The sequence below is a fragment of the Ailuropoda melanoleuca genome, chromosome 16 (assembly GCF_002007445.2).
Source record: "Ailuropoda melanoleuca isolate Jingjing chromosome 16, ASM200744v2, whole genome shotgun sequence".
Taxonomy (NCBI): domain Eukaryota; kingdom Metazoa; phylum Chordata; class Mammalia; order Carnivora; family Ursidae; genus Ailuropoda; species Ailuropoda melanoleuca.
In genome coordinates, this window is record NC_048233.1 from 40,163,480 (window position 1) to 40,178,703 (window position 15,224).

General features: G+C 52.1%; 2 protein-coding genes across 2 annotated transcripts; both read left to right on the forward strand.

Moving 5' to 3' along the window:
• The first annotated feature begins 527 nt into the window (after positions 1-527).
• GPD1 (glycerol-3-phosphate dehydrogenase 1) lies at positions 528-7,953 on the forward strand. Its single transcript, XM_002922386.4, has 8 exons — positions 528-1,116; positions 1,621-1,798; positions 2,587-2,727; positions 3,322-3,460; positions 3,699-3,811; positions 4,480-4,713; positions 4,936-5,042; positions 6,056-7,953. Exons 1-8 carry the CDS (start codon positions 1,076-1,078, stop codon positions 6,150-6,152), a joined length of 1,050 nt encoding a protein of 349 aa, XP_002922432.1. The 5' UTR covers positions 528-1,075; the 3' UTR covers positions 6,153-7,953.
• A 573-nt stretch (positions 7,954-8,526) lies between these two features.
• On the forward strand, positions 8,527-13,876 carry LOC100474142 (cytochrome c oxidase assembly protein COX14). Its single transcript, XM_002922387.4, has 2 exons — positions 8,527-8,760; positions 13,468-13,876. The coding sequence occupies exon 2, from the start codon at positions 13,476-13,478 to the stop codon at positions 13,647-13,649; it is 174 nt and encodes a 57-aa protein (XP_002922433.1). The 5' UTR covers positions 8,527-8,760; positions 13,468-13,475; the 3' UTR covers positions 13,650-13,876.
• Positions 13,877-15,224: the final 1,348 nt, after the last annotated feature.

Below are 15,224 nucleotides of genomic sequence, written 5' to 3' on the forward strand. Positions count from 1 at the left end.
CCAAATCACACACCCTACTTACTCTCAGTTAAAGCGTCTGAGAACACAAAGCTCCACAGAAGTTATGGCTGCCCCAGGTCCTGCCTCCCTTCCCCTTTCTGGCTTCTTGCAAATGAGCCACTAACTTGAGGGAACCCCTAGTGTGGTAGCTGGGAAACCCAAGAAAGAATTGAAGGCAGCTCAAAGTCTCTTGAGGACAATGAACGGTTTAGCCGCCGTCTTTTCTCTCCTGTCCTCTTCTTCAACCCCCGAGTCTGCAAGAGAATTTTCGGCCACTTGGCCTCAGAGCTTCTAACTCTGACCTTTCCCACCTTCTCTTCCTGGAAGACATTCGAGTGAGGATTCTTTGAGGTGAGGAGAGAGGCCCATGGGTGAGTCCCTGAGATGACCACTGTGGGTAACAGAGATGACCTTGTCCCTCAGGGCTCCTGGGGTCTCTTATCCTTGGGCTGGGATGCCCCCAAAGCAGACCCTTACCTCTTATGTGGTCTTATCTTTAAAAGTGAGCCCACACCTGCCTACCTCATTCACACACAGTCCTACGGTAGAGCTGGTGCAGGACCAGTGACACATAATCTTTGTCACTGCTAGAGGACAAACCTATACAGTAGATTCTGGAGTCCTAGGAGGCTATGGGGGGTGACTCCCACCTTGGAAAAGAAAGCATTCCTGTTTCTGCTACTAGGACTGAATACAATTTATTCCAGTCCTGGGGGACAGAAGGGATTGGGGGGGTAGTCACTTGCTCCTCATCTGGGCTATTTCTTGGCAGACCTCAAAATGAGACCATTACAGGGAGGAGGGCTGGGGCCAAGGGAAGAAGCTCACTAGCACTATCAGCTGGCAAACCTAAAAGGAAGAGGGGCTTGGACTCTGCCCCATTCCTGTTCCCCCACCTGTCTCTCCCCTTTCCCTGGCTTTGCCAGAGTCCCTGTCTCCCTGGGCGCCCGCCTCCCCACCCGCCCCTGGAAGGCGGGACTTGGCTGCACCCACGTGTGGCGGTGTTATATGCTCCAAGTCAGCAGAGGGGCTGGGGAGCGCAGCACTGAGCTGGATCGGTTAGAGAAGTGTCACCATGGCTGGCAAGAAAGTCTGCATTGTAGGCTCTGGCAACTGGTAAGTGGCTCTGTCAAAGAGCACTTGGGGGGAGGGGAGGTTCCCCCAAGAACGCGGGGCTAGGGTGAGGGGCAGGAGGCAGCCGGTGGGTAGGAAGTGCCCTCCAATTTCTGTTCCACCCCTGCTATCTTCTGTGCCGACCCCCACAGGGCAAATGGTGCTCACACCTTTCGGGTCCTTGCTTGCCTGGGCATCTGCACCTGTTTGCCACAGGAAGAGGGCTTCCAGAGTCCTCCCTGCCTGAAAAGCTGCTTGCGGTTGGGGGTTGGGGAGATCAGAAGGCTGGCCCCCTTCTCCAGCTGCAAAGTGTAAGGTAGACTGAGTCTCCTTTCTACCGCCAGGGACACACTTTCATGGTGGTACAGGGTCACAAGGAAGATGGCAAGTAAAGAATCTGGTGGGCTGCTGTGCTGTCCCCTCACTGCCACCCTGTGCCTCCTCCCCTGCCACTGTTCCTCCCTCATGCCCTGACTCTTCCACTTTCCGCCCTCCCCCTCCCACTAGGGGCTCAGCTATTGCCAAGATTGTGGGAGGCAATGCAGCCCAGCTGTCACACTTTGACCCACGGGTGACCATGTGGGTGTTTGAGGAAGACATCGGGGGGAGAAAGCTGACAGAGATCATCAACACGCAGCATGAGAACGTCAAATACCTGCCAGGGCACAAGCTGCCCCCCAACGTGGTGAGCCCCAAAACCCTGCAAGGAAGGGAAAGGGAAGCAGAGGGGTGCTTCCTGCAGAGAGGGGGCCATTTCAGCTGCTACTTGGACTTGGGAAGCATCTTGGGACGGCTGCTCTAGGCACAGGGCACCCCTATGCACAACCCCCAAAGTGCTCTCCTGGGACTTTCTGGAACTGAGGAGAACTAGAACCCACTCCCACCCCCCCAGGCAGAAAAGGGAGGGGGAGAGGACAAGGAAGTTGGCTTCCGTGGCAACCAAAGACTGGGGGTCTGGGAGCGCCTGCCTCAGGCTCTAACCCTGTTACTTATTCACTGGGCTATTAGCCTGACTTGGAGGCTGCTCCTTGGACTTAAGGTCCCTGGTCAAATCCATGTGGCTTGCTCCCAGCCTGGAGAGGGGGAGCAGGGAAGACAGCAGGGAAGGCTCTCCTCTCCCAGTTGGGGGCCCTAAGAAGCAGCGTGATGAAATCTTACTTGGCCTCCTCCTCCTGCCAAGCCCAGGCCTCCTACTGCCTCCCTCACTGTCCCACAGCCAAGGGCTAGAAGAGTACTGAGCGGAGGTTCCCAGGAGTCCTCAAGAGCCCCGGGGCAGCTGGAGTGAGAGGGAATGATGGTGAGGGGGAGGAAGACGGTGTTTCATTCCTCCAGGTTCAGCCCTTCCAGATTCAATCCCCCAACTGCCCTTCCTTCTCCCCCACCAGCCTCACTCTTTAGCTCCTAGATCTCCTGAATAGGCTTCCACAGGGGCGAGAAGTCTGTGAGGCCCATGAGCACTGGTCACCCCCACAGGTGGCTGTCCCAGACGTGGTCCAGGCGGCAGCAGATGCTGACATCCTGATCTTTGTGGTGCCTCATCAGTTCATCCGCAAGATCTGTGATCAGCTCAAGGGCCACCTGAAGGCAAACGCCATTGGTGTATCTCTTATTAAGGTGCCAGGAACATCTTCATGTGGATGGGGGCGGGGTGCAGCTAACTGTTGTGGGGGCAGGGCCGGGGAGGAGAGGAGAACAAAATGGCAGAAGAAGGCCAAGAGTTTTTTGGAGAGGGGAGGAGTTGATTTGGGCTGAGAAATAGCTGCTGGGGGCCAGCGGGGAGGGGAGGCTGGTTGGAGAGTAGTTAAGAGATTGGTTTGGAGGCTGATGTCTGAGGAATTTAGGAGGCATACAAGGGATGTCTGCGGGTATGAGAAGTGGGGTGGTTTGAGGACTGTGAAAGGGAAGCTGGTTTGGAGGCGTTTCTGAGATGGAAGCTGGTTTGGAGGACTTGGTGGGGGGTTGTTTAGGGATGTGGAGGGGATACATTGCTTTGGAGAGGTAGGTTGATTGAAGGTATATGGAAGGAGTATTCTCAAATGGATTAGTTTTCACATATGATCTACCGTCCTCACAGCAAGCTTTGGCTGGGGCAGGGCCTTTGGGGAGGCACACTGATGAACAGTGGATTTGGAAGGGGCAGGGTTTCTGGGTGGGAAGCCCTCAGTGGGGCATAAAGGACACCTGGCCTGAGCTCCATCCTGTGCCCAGGGGGTAGACGAGGGCCCTCAGGGGCTGAAGCTCATCTCTGAAGTGATTGGGGAGAACCTTGGCATCCCCATGAGCGTGCTGATGGGGGCCAACATTGCCAGCGAGGTGGCTGATGAGAAGTTCTGTGAGACAACCATTGGTGAGAGCCCTGTCATCACCTACACACACAGCACAGCTTGCTACGTCCCCTCTCTGTACTCCCCTCACCCCCATGTAGCCATCTTCTCCCCATTAATCAGGCAAAGAAACGAGACCCAAGCATCAGAGATGAGGGAGGACTGGGACATCCCCAGGGAAAGGGTTACGGGTCCTGCTGAGGGCAGGTATGGGGAGAGTCAAGAATCCCCTTTTAAAGCCTTGCCCCCTTCCCGCTTTAGGCTGCAAGGACCAGACCCAAGGGCAGCTTCTGAAAAAGCTGATGCAGACACCCAATTTCCGCATCACAGTGGTGCAAGAGGTGGACACAGTAGAGATCTGTGGGGCCTTAAAGGTGAGAGGGTGCAGAGGCAGCTATGGGGTGGGAAGTCCCTGAAGGAGGGCCTGGCTTAGCTCTACAAGGTTGCTGGTACTCCGGGCTCTCACTCGGGCCATTGCTCCCCTTTGCCACCAAGTCCCCGCCAACACACACAGGAAGAATTATAGCAGTAAGGTCAGGGTCATTCAGGCCTGCCAGTTATTCACTATCCAACATTGGACCTCCTTCTTCCTTTCTTCCTATAGCTCCCTGTGGGACATCTTTCTTTATCCCTGCCTCCAATGGGTGGTCCAGGGGGAAGAGGAGATGTCCTGAGGAAGAACCCAGGCTAATGGGAGATAAGACATCCAGGCAGACTGATGGCCAGAACTCTGAATCTTGGATAGAGCTGAGGACATCAGGGATATGGAACAGAATAGTCATGGATGGGAGGGCCAGCTGGATAGAAGACTGGTTTTCAGTGAAAGTTCTCAAGGATGGAGTATGAGGCAGGGTTGGGGAGCCAGGAAACAGGAGCCCAAGGGTACAGCAAGTGGGAAAATCAAGAGATGGAAATAGTTGAGGAGCCCACCCGCTATACTTCACTTATTCAGTGGCGTGTCATGGCTGATGGAGCCTGAGGCAGGTGCTGAGGGGCCTGCGGGGAGGGATCCTTTCTCACTCGTGACCTCCACTCTCCAAAGAATGTAGTGGCTGTGGGTGCTGGCTTCTGTGACGGGCTGGGCTTTGGCGACAACACCAAGGCAGCGGTGATCCGACTGGGGCTCATGGAGATGATCGCCTTTGCCAAGCTCTTCTGCAGTGGCCCTGTGTCCTGTGTCACCTTCTTGGAGAGCTGCGGTATCGCTGACCTCATCACTACCTGCTATGGAGGGCGGAACCGAAAGGTGGCAGAGGCCTTCGCCCGCACAGGAAAGGTGGGACCCTGGGAGAACGGAGAATGGAGGGCGGCCCAATAGTTTCAAAGTAGAGGGATTTGCCTGGAGGTATCCTTGAGCACAAACATTAAGATTGTTGTGAACATCCCCGGCCCTTCTTTCTTCCTAAGACTCAACCTCCCGTCTAAGCCCCAGACTCTCCACCTCCCACAGACAACCATCCTCTCCCATTTCCATCCACCCGTCCTATTTTCTTCACAGTCCATTGAGCAGCTGGAGAAAGAGATGCTGAATGGGCAGAAGCTGCAGGGGCCCCTGACAGCCCGGGAACTACACAGCATCCTCCAGCACAAGGACCTGGTGGACAAGTAGGTGTCTGCCCCAGCTCCACTGGGGCAGGGGCCACAGCCGGAAGTGCTCTCCACATTCACCTTCCTGATCCCTCCTCAATCTGTGAAGCAGGTGGAGAGGGAACCTTATGTTTACAGACAAAGAGACTAGAGCTTGGAGAGAGTCTGGTCTGTCCACTGTCCCCCAGCTAGTTCATAGTCTTTGAACTACCTCCAGGCTAGTGTTCTTTAACCACATTGCTTGGTCCCCCCCCCCTCCTACGTACATAGCCTCACTTCCTGTCCTTTCCTCCTGTCCTCTGCTATGAGGCCTGGAACTCTGGGGCAGCAGGAATAAACTCAACCGACTATCCCTCCTCTCTGTCCCTGAACCCCAAGTCTAAGCCACTTCCTGGAGGCCAGCCCTTCTGTACCCTGAATCCTGTCCTCGGGGCTGAGGTGTGAGGAGGACAGTCTCTGTGTCAAGATACTCCATTTCAGGGAGCACAAAGACAGTGGGGGTGATGGGCTGATCAGAGCAGAGCTCTGTCGGTCCGAGAAAGAATCCTAAAATAAGAGAGTCTGAAACAGGTTCAGAAGATCAGCTCATGGCTGGTCAGGGGAAAGCCTCCAGGTAAGGGATGCAGCCTGTGCGAGAGGACGGGAAGAAGGAAATGCATTTATGGAGCACCTTCACATTAATACATAATCCCTTCTTCACTACTTTGTTATATCGGTCCCATTCTACAGTGGATGATACTGAGGTTTAGAGAGGTTAAGTGGCTTGTCCAACTAGAACAAATAATTCATGCCAGGGAATCATACAGGCAAGTTCAATATGACAGGGAGCAGGGCAATTAACAACCTGACCCTAAACCCGGGACTAGGAAGTTCAAATTCTCAGCAATTGGAAATTGAGAGCCAGAGTCGGCCTGAGCTCAAAGGTGAGAGAGTAGGGGAGTGGAGGGTCAGGAGGTGGATGGGGGCGGGCAGGGGTAAGGGGGTAGGAGTATGCTAGAAGGCTAAGCTGGGTCTTTCCTTCCCCATTCTAGGTTTCCTCTGTTCATGGCTGTGTACAGGATATGCTATGAGAACCAGCCAGTGGGTGAATTCATCCGTTGCTTGCAGAATCATCCAGAACATTTGTGAGCAGAGCTGGGGCCCAGGCCAGGCAGCTTCTTTACCCCAGTGGAGACAGTCAGAAGCTTGGGGTACCTGGCCATCAGGATCTCTGGGATGCTCCCTGGAGCAGCAGCTTCTCCTGGAGGACAGGAGGCTGTGGGGCCCAACTATCTACCTGGGGACCTTGAACCATCAAGCAGCCTACAGCCTCTTGCCACCACCTCTCACCAGAAATGGAGTTGCCTTGTCCCTCTCCAGATGTGGGGCTTTCTCCTTGTCTTCTGGGAGGGGTAGAATCAAGCCCCAGTGCTGCTTGCTTTGGGTGTGTGTGTTGTGGGGAGGATGAAGGGAGAGGGAGGCAAGCGCTACCCACTGCTGCCTCATGCGGACCAGGAATCCCGTCCCCAAGCCCAGCTAAATGGCTAAAGAAGTACCTCAGCCACAAGAGGAATGAGGCAAGGGCTGCCAAGGAGGGGCCTGGGCTTTTGAGCTGACACAGGCCTCAGGGACCCCTTTGCTCTGACCTCTGCCAGGCCCCACACAGCATCAATGGATCTCAGTGTTTGTTAACAAAATACAAAGCTCTCAACCCCCTCCTAGCTTCTCCTAGCAACATCTGCGTCCTCAGAAACCTCTGGTTGTCCTCCCCACCCCACCCCCCACCCCCAGGCTGCCCTGGCACCAGAGTTGCTGCCATGCTGGCATCTCTGGCCCTAGGGCTTGTCATTCTCCCCAGGGACTTCCTAGATCTTGCCAGCTCCTCCCCACCATGCATGACCTTTCTAAGCCTTCCCTTGCCCGCCTGGCCAGCACCCTCTTCCGAGAGCAGGAACCTAATCTGCTGACAGCTACACCATTTCATAGCAGGCTCGGATCACTCTGCTCCCTATGACCTTTGTATTTGCCCCGCCTCCCTTCCCTGAAGCTCTAGTTGGGGGAGGTGTCAGCTGGGTCCCTCCTGCTTCTGTCTTCTCAAGGACATCCTTGGCTTCACCCCTTTCCTCCTCCCAAATCCACTGCCTATTTCTCAGCGGCCCCAAGAGCAGCCAGGGCAGCTAACCAGCACCTGCCTCAGGAGGCCAGGGGGGTCAGAGAGCGGCCCAAAGGCTGATCAGGGACTGTGAGCAGGGAGGGGTGAGCAGGTCCCTGTTGATGGCCCCTGACATTCCCAGGCCAGCTCTCCGTTGTCACCTGAAGGCTTTCTCATGACTCCATCAGCACCTCAGGAGCTGGGAAACTCAAGAAGGAAAAAATTAAAACCACCCTACCCACTGTGGTGAGGGAAGAACAGGGAGGGGAGAAGGGAATGTGCTTGGAACTGGCTTTGTTCCAGAATGCGCTGGCAGCCAGGGAATGTCACAGGTCAGCAGCCTGGCCCCTGGCTACAAATAGGCCCTATGGGCCTGCCAGTCTCCAGCCACGTTCAGCAGAGGATCTCAGCTTCCTATGTGGCAGCCCCTGGCACACTGTGGCTCTGGCCAGCATTATGTTAACCCTTTCTTACTCCCTGCCAAATCGGGGAGGCGGGCTCCACCCCTCAGCCCTAGCCCTTGAGGAGTCACTGTCTTACCAGTGAAGGGCAGAGCTGCCTGGCTCAGGCCACGGGTGAAGGGCACAGCCACCCCAGATTTGGCTGGGCCCAGGCTGGGGCACTGACTGAATCCAGAGCTGCCAACCCAGGAGGTCAAAGTGGGGACAGAGAGCTCTTTTCTTTCCGCTGCCGCTGTAACCTTGTTAGATAGTCCGACACCTTTGCCTACGTTTGTTCACTCCACAGTCAACTATCTGAGGCCTTCCCATCAAGCCTACTACTTGTCTATTCAATAAATCGTGGTTTTTCCAGAAAGGAGTTGGGGAAGGGCGCTTCAGTGCATGCAGCAGCGCGTGTGCCACGTACGTCTCCAGTCATGCCACGGGTAAAAAGGGAGAAGAGAAGGAAATCCCTCCTCGATTATCCCAGCCACTCCTGCCCTGGGCAGGGGTGCCGACACAGCCCCCCACCCCCAACCCCAAGTGGCTCCCTAATCCCAGCGCTTCTTTGGATCTTTACCACGCCTCCTGCAAGCGGGGAGTTCACCACACGGGCCACAAACGTTAGAGATTGGTCCCTCGTACCCACTCTGTGGCCGTGACCAAACCTGCCGCCTTCTTGGCGGTCCAGGCCTCGCGGTGCGCGTCGGGGCTCTCCCTACCTGAGTTCGGCCGAAGCCGGCCCCGCGGAAGAGGGCAGCTCCAGGCTCTAGGGGGCGCGCGGGTCGCCTCCATGGGCTGAGCCCGAGAGCATCTACCCAGCTCCCGGAGGCGTCGCCGCGCCCAGGCTGGGGATTGGCTGACTCTGAGTCGGAGAGAAAGGCCGTCCTTTCTGTGGTGATTGCGCATCCTAAAAGTTCCGGTTCTAGAGCAGGAGCTCCAAAGACCCTCTGTCAAAGAAGAATGACTACAACCCCCAGAATTCAACAGTCTTCTCCAAGAGGAAGACTGGTTTGAGGATGCGTAGTAAGGGTGACTGGCCCGGAAGCGCGAAGGCGGCAATCCGCCGAGCTGCGGCGTGCGCGGGCTCCCTCCTCAGTGGGCGGATTTGTGTTGGTTCCACCGCGTGCTACCCTCTTTGGCGTCGGGAGCCGAGTCCTAGAGGGTAAGCGGGACGGGTGGGAGGCTGGAAGGGCGGCTTCCCGCACCAGTAGTGCCCCAGGAACAGGCCCCTGCCCTCGCGTACGTGTTGCGTGCCGCGTCCGGCTGCGCTAGGAACTTAACGCAGACTGCGGAGGGCAGGCGCTGCCCGCAAAGGTACCGGGAAGCAGCAGCCTCCAGGTACGCCGTTGCTAGGTCTCCGCAGGGGCCGCCCGTCCGCTGAGGCGCCCCGTCTTGGGCCAGCCTTTGTTTACCCATCCTCCCATGCCCGGGCCTTCAGTGCCCTTGAGATCACCACGTATCCTGCGCGGCGGACCGCGAGCCGCCGTCCGCACCGCTTGCAGCCCGACAGACCTCTGACAGCCGTAGGTTCCTGTCGAACCTTGACTTCCAACCCGGGGTCTTGGCCCTCCGCGCTCTGACTTCAGTAGCTCTGACCCTTCCTTGCCTGACAGGCAGCCACATGCGCCTTGGTGTGCGGCTCTCCCGGGCGCCCTTCGTGTTTAGGGATTAAACAGCTCCACTTCTTTGCCGCTTTCAGCTCCCGGAAGGCTCTCCCCCTCCCTCTTCCGTACTGGTGTAAATCCTGTCTGCCCTTCTAAAGGACAGACCCACACCCCCCTCCCCAGCTTACTGCTAACTTCTTGAGCCCCCACCTTTTTCTCTGAGCTCTCATTTCGCTTATTCTCTTCTGGTCACCGCCGGTCTTCTACGTTACGTAACCGAATTTGGGATCTGTGGCTTTCCCCGTCAGACCATAAGCTGCTTTGAGACAGAAGCCTTTTTCTTCTCTCTGGCTTTCATAGCAGGAGTAAAAGGTAGACAGATAAATGAGTAAATGTCAGCGGAGGTGGATGGAACACATATGAGGAAATGATTTCCAGGGCTCGGTTGGTTGTGCGTCTGCCTTTGGCTCAGGTCATCATCTCCAGGTCCTGGGATTGCGCCCCAACCCCCATCTCCGGGCTCCCTGCTCAGCGGGAATCTGCTTCTCCTCTGCCTCTCCCCCTGGTCGTGCTCTTTCTCTGTCTCAAATGAATAACTAAAATCTTCAAAAAAAAAAAAAAAAAAGAAAGAAAGAAAGAAAAGAAAAAGGAAATGATTTCCAGAGGAGAACTGCGAGCTTGGAGGTACTCCCATGTTTAGGGGGCAGAAAAAGAGCCAGAAATTTGCGGATTGCACTCCTATGGAATTTTCCATATTGGTACTTGTGTTTTTTTCCCTGTTTTTTTGAAACCTTCGGTGTAACCCCATCACCCCGTAACAGACCCAGCATTGAGCTCTTTTTTTTTGTTTTTTAAACAAAATTGGTGTCTCTCAGATGAGAATGTTCTGCTAACCTCAAAAGTCTTATTTCCAAGATAAATCCTACCTGCGCTTCTAATTTCACCTTTTCCTGGGCCATCCTGGATATTGTTCCATCCTACCCGCCTCTTCTCTTATCCTCTGTTTAGCCTCCAGCTTCTTCCTCTCTAAAGCATATTCAGATCTTCCTTATCAATAAACAAGACATATTAGAATTTCCTTGATCTTGTTGCCTTCTCAAGCTGCTGCCTTATCACTTATATTCCGTTAACCAGAAAAATCATAGGAATTCTTATCTATGAGGTGAAGGGGTTATCCTTCTAATAATCTGTTTCTGTCTCTGAAAAATGCCTAGGCACATGAAACTTGGGGTGGGGGATTATGGGTTTGCTGGAGCCCTGCCTAAGAATCTGTGCTTTGGGGCGCCTAAGAATCTGTGCTTTGGGGCGCCTGGGTGGCACAGCGGTTAAGCGTCTGCCTTCGGCTCAGGGCGTGATCCCGGCGTTCTGGGATCGAGCCCCGCATCAGGCTCCTCTGCTAGGAGCCTGCTTCTTCCTCTCCCACTCCCCCTGCTTGTGTTCCCTCTCTCGCTGGCTGTCTCTGCCTCTATCAAATAAATAAATAAAATCTTTAAAAAAAAAAAAGTAAGTTATAAAGAATCTGTGCTTTGTTGGGGTGCCTGGCTGGCTCAGTCAGTAGAGCATGCGACTCTTGATCTTGGGTGGTGAGTTCGAGCCCCATCTTGGGCGTGGAGCCTACTTTAAAGAAAGAAAAGAATCTGTGCATTTACTTAATGCCTGTTCAGTTCAGTGCACTAAATTGACTTCTAGGAATATTTACCTGTGATCCAGTCACCTTTTCCCATCCAGTGACCCCATCTGACCAGTGTTCATGGCACTTAACTTGGAGTAATGGTTCCCGGTTTTCATTCTGGCTCAACAGGTGGTAAGGATACAGCACACCTCCATCAGTGGCAGTGACTTGATATAGCAGTGATTTTCAACCAGGAAGGGAGATGTATTTGAATAAAAAAGCCCCCTAGATGTTTCCGGAATTTCCCATCTGCTTTCTTTCACTAATTATTTTCCTTCTTCAAACTAGCATTCCCTTGGCTTCTCTCTCTCGAGTCTTTTTTTTTTTTTTTTTAAGATTTTATTTATTTATTGGACAGAGAGAGACACAGCAAGAGAGGGAACACCAGCAGGGAGAGTGGGAGAGGGAGAAGCAGGCTTCCCGCTGAGCAGGGAGCCCCATGTGGGGCTCGATCCCAGGACCCTGGGATCATGGCCTGAGCCAAAGGCAGACGCTTAACGACTGAGCCACCCAGGTGCCCCCTCTCTCTGGTCTTATTCTCTGCTTTGGTGTCACTTCGTTGTTACCTCTCTATCTGTAGCCTAGCCTCTCTCCCAAGATCTGTCCAGACTTGCATATCCCATCTGCCTGCTAGACATCATCACATGAATGTTGGGTTGAGCATCTTAATTTTAACATGTCCAAAACCCAGTTCATGAGCTTGACTGCCACTCACTGCCACTACCTACCCCCATACACACAGTGACACACGTCTGTTTCTTTTCTTTTCTTATTCCTATTAACAGTATCCCAGTCCACAGAGTTTACTGATTTGCTACCTTGGAGATATTTTCAGCTTTGCCCTAATCCATTCCGTTAATAAATCTTGTTCTACTTCTAAAATAACTGCTGCATCTCCTTTTCTACTGCCCTGCCTTAGCTCAGGGCCTGTGGAGAGTTTTGGTTAATGTGAAAATAGAAATCTTGGGTTAAATTAGGCGAGACGAAAGTGAAGTTCTAGACACCAAAATTCCATCTGTTATTAGGTCTTATATCACTCTCTCCTAGCCAAGGTGTACCATCCTTTTACTTTGTTAGCTGGTGAATGCTTCCAGCCTTCTTCCTCCAGCCCCTGGAAGAAGTGGTCCTATAACTCGTTAGCATCTAGCCAGGGTAATGGGGGATAAGTGGAGAAGGAATAAATGAGGAAGACGTTGAAGGTTTCAGGTCCTTTGCTGGGAGCTTGTTTACCATCTTGGTCCTGCTCTTTGTGTTTTCTTCACGGTCTCACAACTTGGGGTCCTTTCAAACCTCAAATAACCCAAATACAACTCTTTCTTACTGGAACCTTTCCATTTGGTTTTCTTCCTCTGACCTTATTTAATGTCACTTTCCATAGTCATTTGGAACTATAATTCAAGGAAGCTGTCCCTCAGCTCAGCTTGGGTTCCACTCTCAAGGACTGACTCAACAGTGATGTTTAGCCAATAGGACTGACTCGGAGAAGCGCTTATATGTGTCACTCTGCTCTTGACCCCGTAAACCAGCTAATCCTGAGCTTTTCTTCCAAATTCTTGACTTTTAAGAAACCCATTCTCACTAATTTCAGTCTTCTAATATCAATTCCCTCAACAGTGAGGAGCCTCAGAACACATTCATAGTTCCAAATTGAACATTTTGTTCAGGATGAAAAAGTCCCATGGTAAACTTTATCTTATTCCCTAGTTTAGAATATCCAGCGAACAGTTAAATTAGAAGTAATTTATCTTTTGCAAACAATGCTGGGGACTCGGTGAGTTTCTTTTTAACCCTTGGGATGGGTTCTTGGTATTATGTTTGGAACTTAGAATTAATGCCATAGAAGGTTAAATATAATTGAAATAATATAAATGTACTGTTGGCATTATTTTGGCTTACACAGATGCTTGAGGACTAACATGGGAACTTAGCCACCACGAGCAAGATTGTTTTCATGGGAAAACAAATTGGTGATTGTGTATAAGGTTCCCGTTTGATCCTCCCAGAGAGAATAATTTACTGCTAATGTTCAATCCCTGACTACCCCCATTAATTCCCTACTAGCCAGAAAAATTGATGTGTGCTTATAGTCATATAACAATTAAGAACATTTCTGGGTGGTTCATACTAGTCCTTTATCTCCACAAACATAGAGGGCCAGGTTTTACAGGTAATGTCATTCAGATGCACCTATTTCCAGCTGTGTTTCTGTATCTCATATGCAGAATTTATCTTTCTGAGTCTTTTTTTTTTTTAGATTTTATTTATTTACCTGACAGAGCCAGAGAGCACAAAGTGGGGAGAGGATGTCAGGAACCGCAGAGGGAGAATGAGACTCCCTGCTGAGCACCGGGGCTCGATCATGACCTGAGCTGAAAGCATGAAAGCAGACTTAACCGACTGAGCCACCCAGGCGCCTGTGCTTTTCTGAATCTTAAAAGTTCCTGAACAGTATCTGCCTATGTGTAGGGACTGTTCAGAATAGAGTACAGACAGACTAAGCAGGATGCAGAGGGTGTGGAATGGCCTTCAACAGAGAAGTGGGCTGGGCAGATGAGGCCTTATTCTTTGGTCTAAATCCAGTCTGTCTTTGTAGGGGACAACATGCCAACTGCCAAGCAACTAGCTGACATTGGCTACAAGACCTTCTCTACCTCCATGATGCTCCTCACTGTGTACGGGGGCTACCTGTGCAGTGTCCGCGCCTACCGCTATTTCCAGCGGCGCAGCTCCCAGCGCCAGGCTGCGGAAGAACAGAAGACCTCAGGAGTCCTGTAGAACTGGGGGTTTTTCTCCTTGAGCAGAGAGGCCTGAGGCTTGCTGTGGACTGATCTCACCTGCAGTCACTTCCAAGTTGAGAGAACTAGGGCCTTGATGGTTTTCAAATCCTGCTAAGAAAAAGTGCCCCTGTTTTCTCTGGTACTGCCAGTTCGGGGAGGCTGTGGAATCCCAGCAGGGATGGGAGGATGAGGCACACCTGCGGACATTAAATATTTTGCCATGTCTGTGTCTTGGTATTTTTGTTTACTTAAATAGGGTATGGAAGGCAGAATGGGGCCTTGACTACCAGTTTTCTGGTCACAGGCTGCATTTCTGTATTTTGAGCTCTTAGCACCCAGCAACTGGGCGTATGCAGTTGTAGGAGTAGTAGTGTCAACTCGTGATCTCAGACAAAAGACTGTCCCAGCATCTGTACAAATCCCCTGAAAAGACTCAGTAAAGACCAAAGCCCTTCTTTGGTCGGTCACCATTCCTAGACCAATTACTGTGTCCAGGTAAGGGGGTAGCTCATGGCCACATGGGCACCTCTCAGTTGAGGAAGGCAGAGGCCTTCTTTAACAGCCCTGTCAAAATTGCACAAAGTGGAGGAGGCATAGTTCCCAAAGGGGGAAGGGTTGTTGGGCAGCCTGTAGTAATGCAGTCCGGCTCGTTAAGCTCCATGGGCGTAGCATTAGCATAGGGTTGACTTCTGCATGTGCCACTGCACGGGAAGCCTACCTGCAGGTCTTTGAAGAGGATTTGAAAGAAAACAGTGCATTCAAGGTAAAACCCAACTATGAAGAGAGCTGTTCTTCCCACTATTCCATTTTGAGCCTTGAGGCTTGCTCGTTGACTTCATTCTCATTTTTGGTAATCGCCGAGATAATAATCCCCTTGGACATCTGTCATCTCTTGTGCTTTCATGCACGTACAGCTCTGACCTTTGTCCTGTTCCTAAATCTTTTACCTGAAAGCCCTCTTCTGTCATTGAAAAAACCCAGCCTTCCTATACCACCAAGCCTTTTACTCCTATCCTCTCTTGTGTTAACCAAGAACTCCACTCCCTCTGCTTTCTCACTTACCTGCATGGTAGGGTCACCATTCTCCCAGCTCCCCTGTGTGCTTCCAAAAAGTGTAACATCAGCCTTTTTTTTTTTTTTTTTTTTGGTCCCTTTCCCTGCGCCCCCCTTTTAAAACATCGTTCCTTTTTGAGATGCTCTCTCACATTCTGATTTCAGCTCTAGAACTTGGAGACTTAAAGTCTTTTGATTCCTTCTATTTTCTTCCAGTCTCTCAACCCTTTCTTGACCTAAACTGATTTCCTGTCCAGCCTGTGTCCATAGAAGAGCCCTCAAACACCTCCACTGCAGTCTTTGCCTCCCTCATTACCTTTTTCCATCCCAGGCCTTGCTCTGTTGTAATTCATACTCTTCTTTCTTCTCAGTATACAAACTTGCTTAAGGCCCCCTGCCTCCTATAAAAACAAACTACCCAAGATGATTTAAGGAGAAGTCTCTGTGATGCCACTTCCATGGACTTGAAATTCCTTCCACCTCCACCATTGTGTTGAAACTCCTGGTTAACATGGCTTCT

What these genes read in the sequence shown, in the direction of transcription:
- GPD1 (XM_002922386.4), top strand. Translation starts at nt 1,076, where the DNA reads ATGGCTGGCAAGAAAGTCTGCATTGTAGGCTCTGGCAACTG. An exon ending in ACAAGCTGCCCCCCAACGTG is followed by an intron (nt 1,799 to 2,586) that starts GTGAGCCCCAAA and finishes TCACCCCCACAG; the next exon opens with GTGGCTGTCCCAGACGTGGT. An exon ending in CCTTCGCCCGCACAGGAAAG is followed by an intron (nt 4,714 to 4,935) that starts GTGGGACCCTGG and finishes TTTTCTTCACAG; the next exon opens with TCCATTGAGCAGCTGGAGAA.
- LOC100474142 (XM_002922387.4), top strand. Translation starts at nt 13,476, where the DNA reads ATGCCAACTGCCAAGCAACTAGCTGACATTGGCTACAAGACCTTCTCT.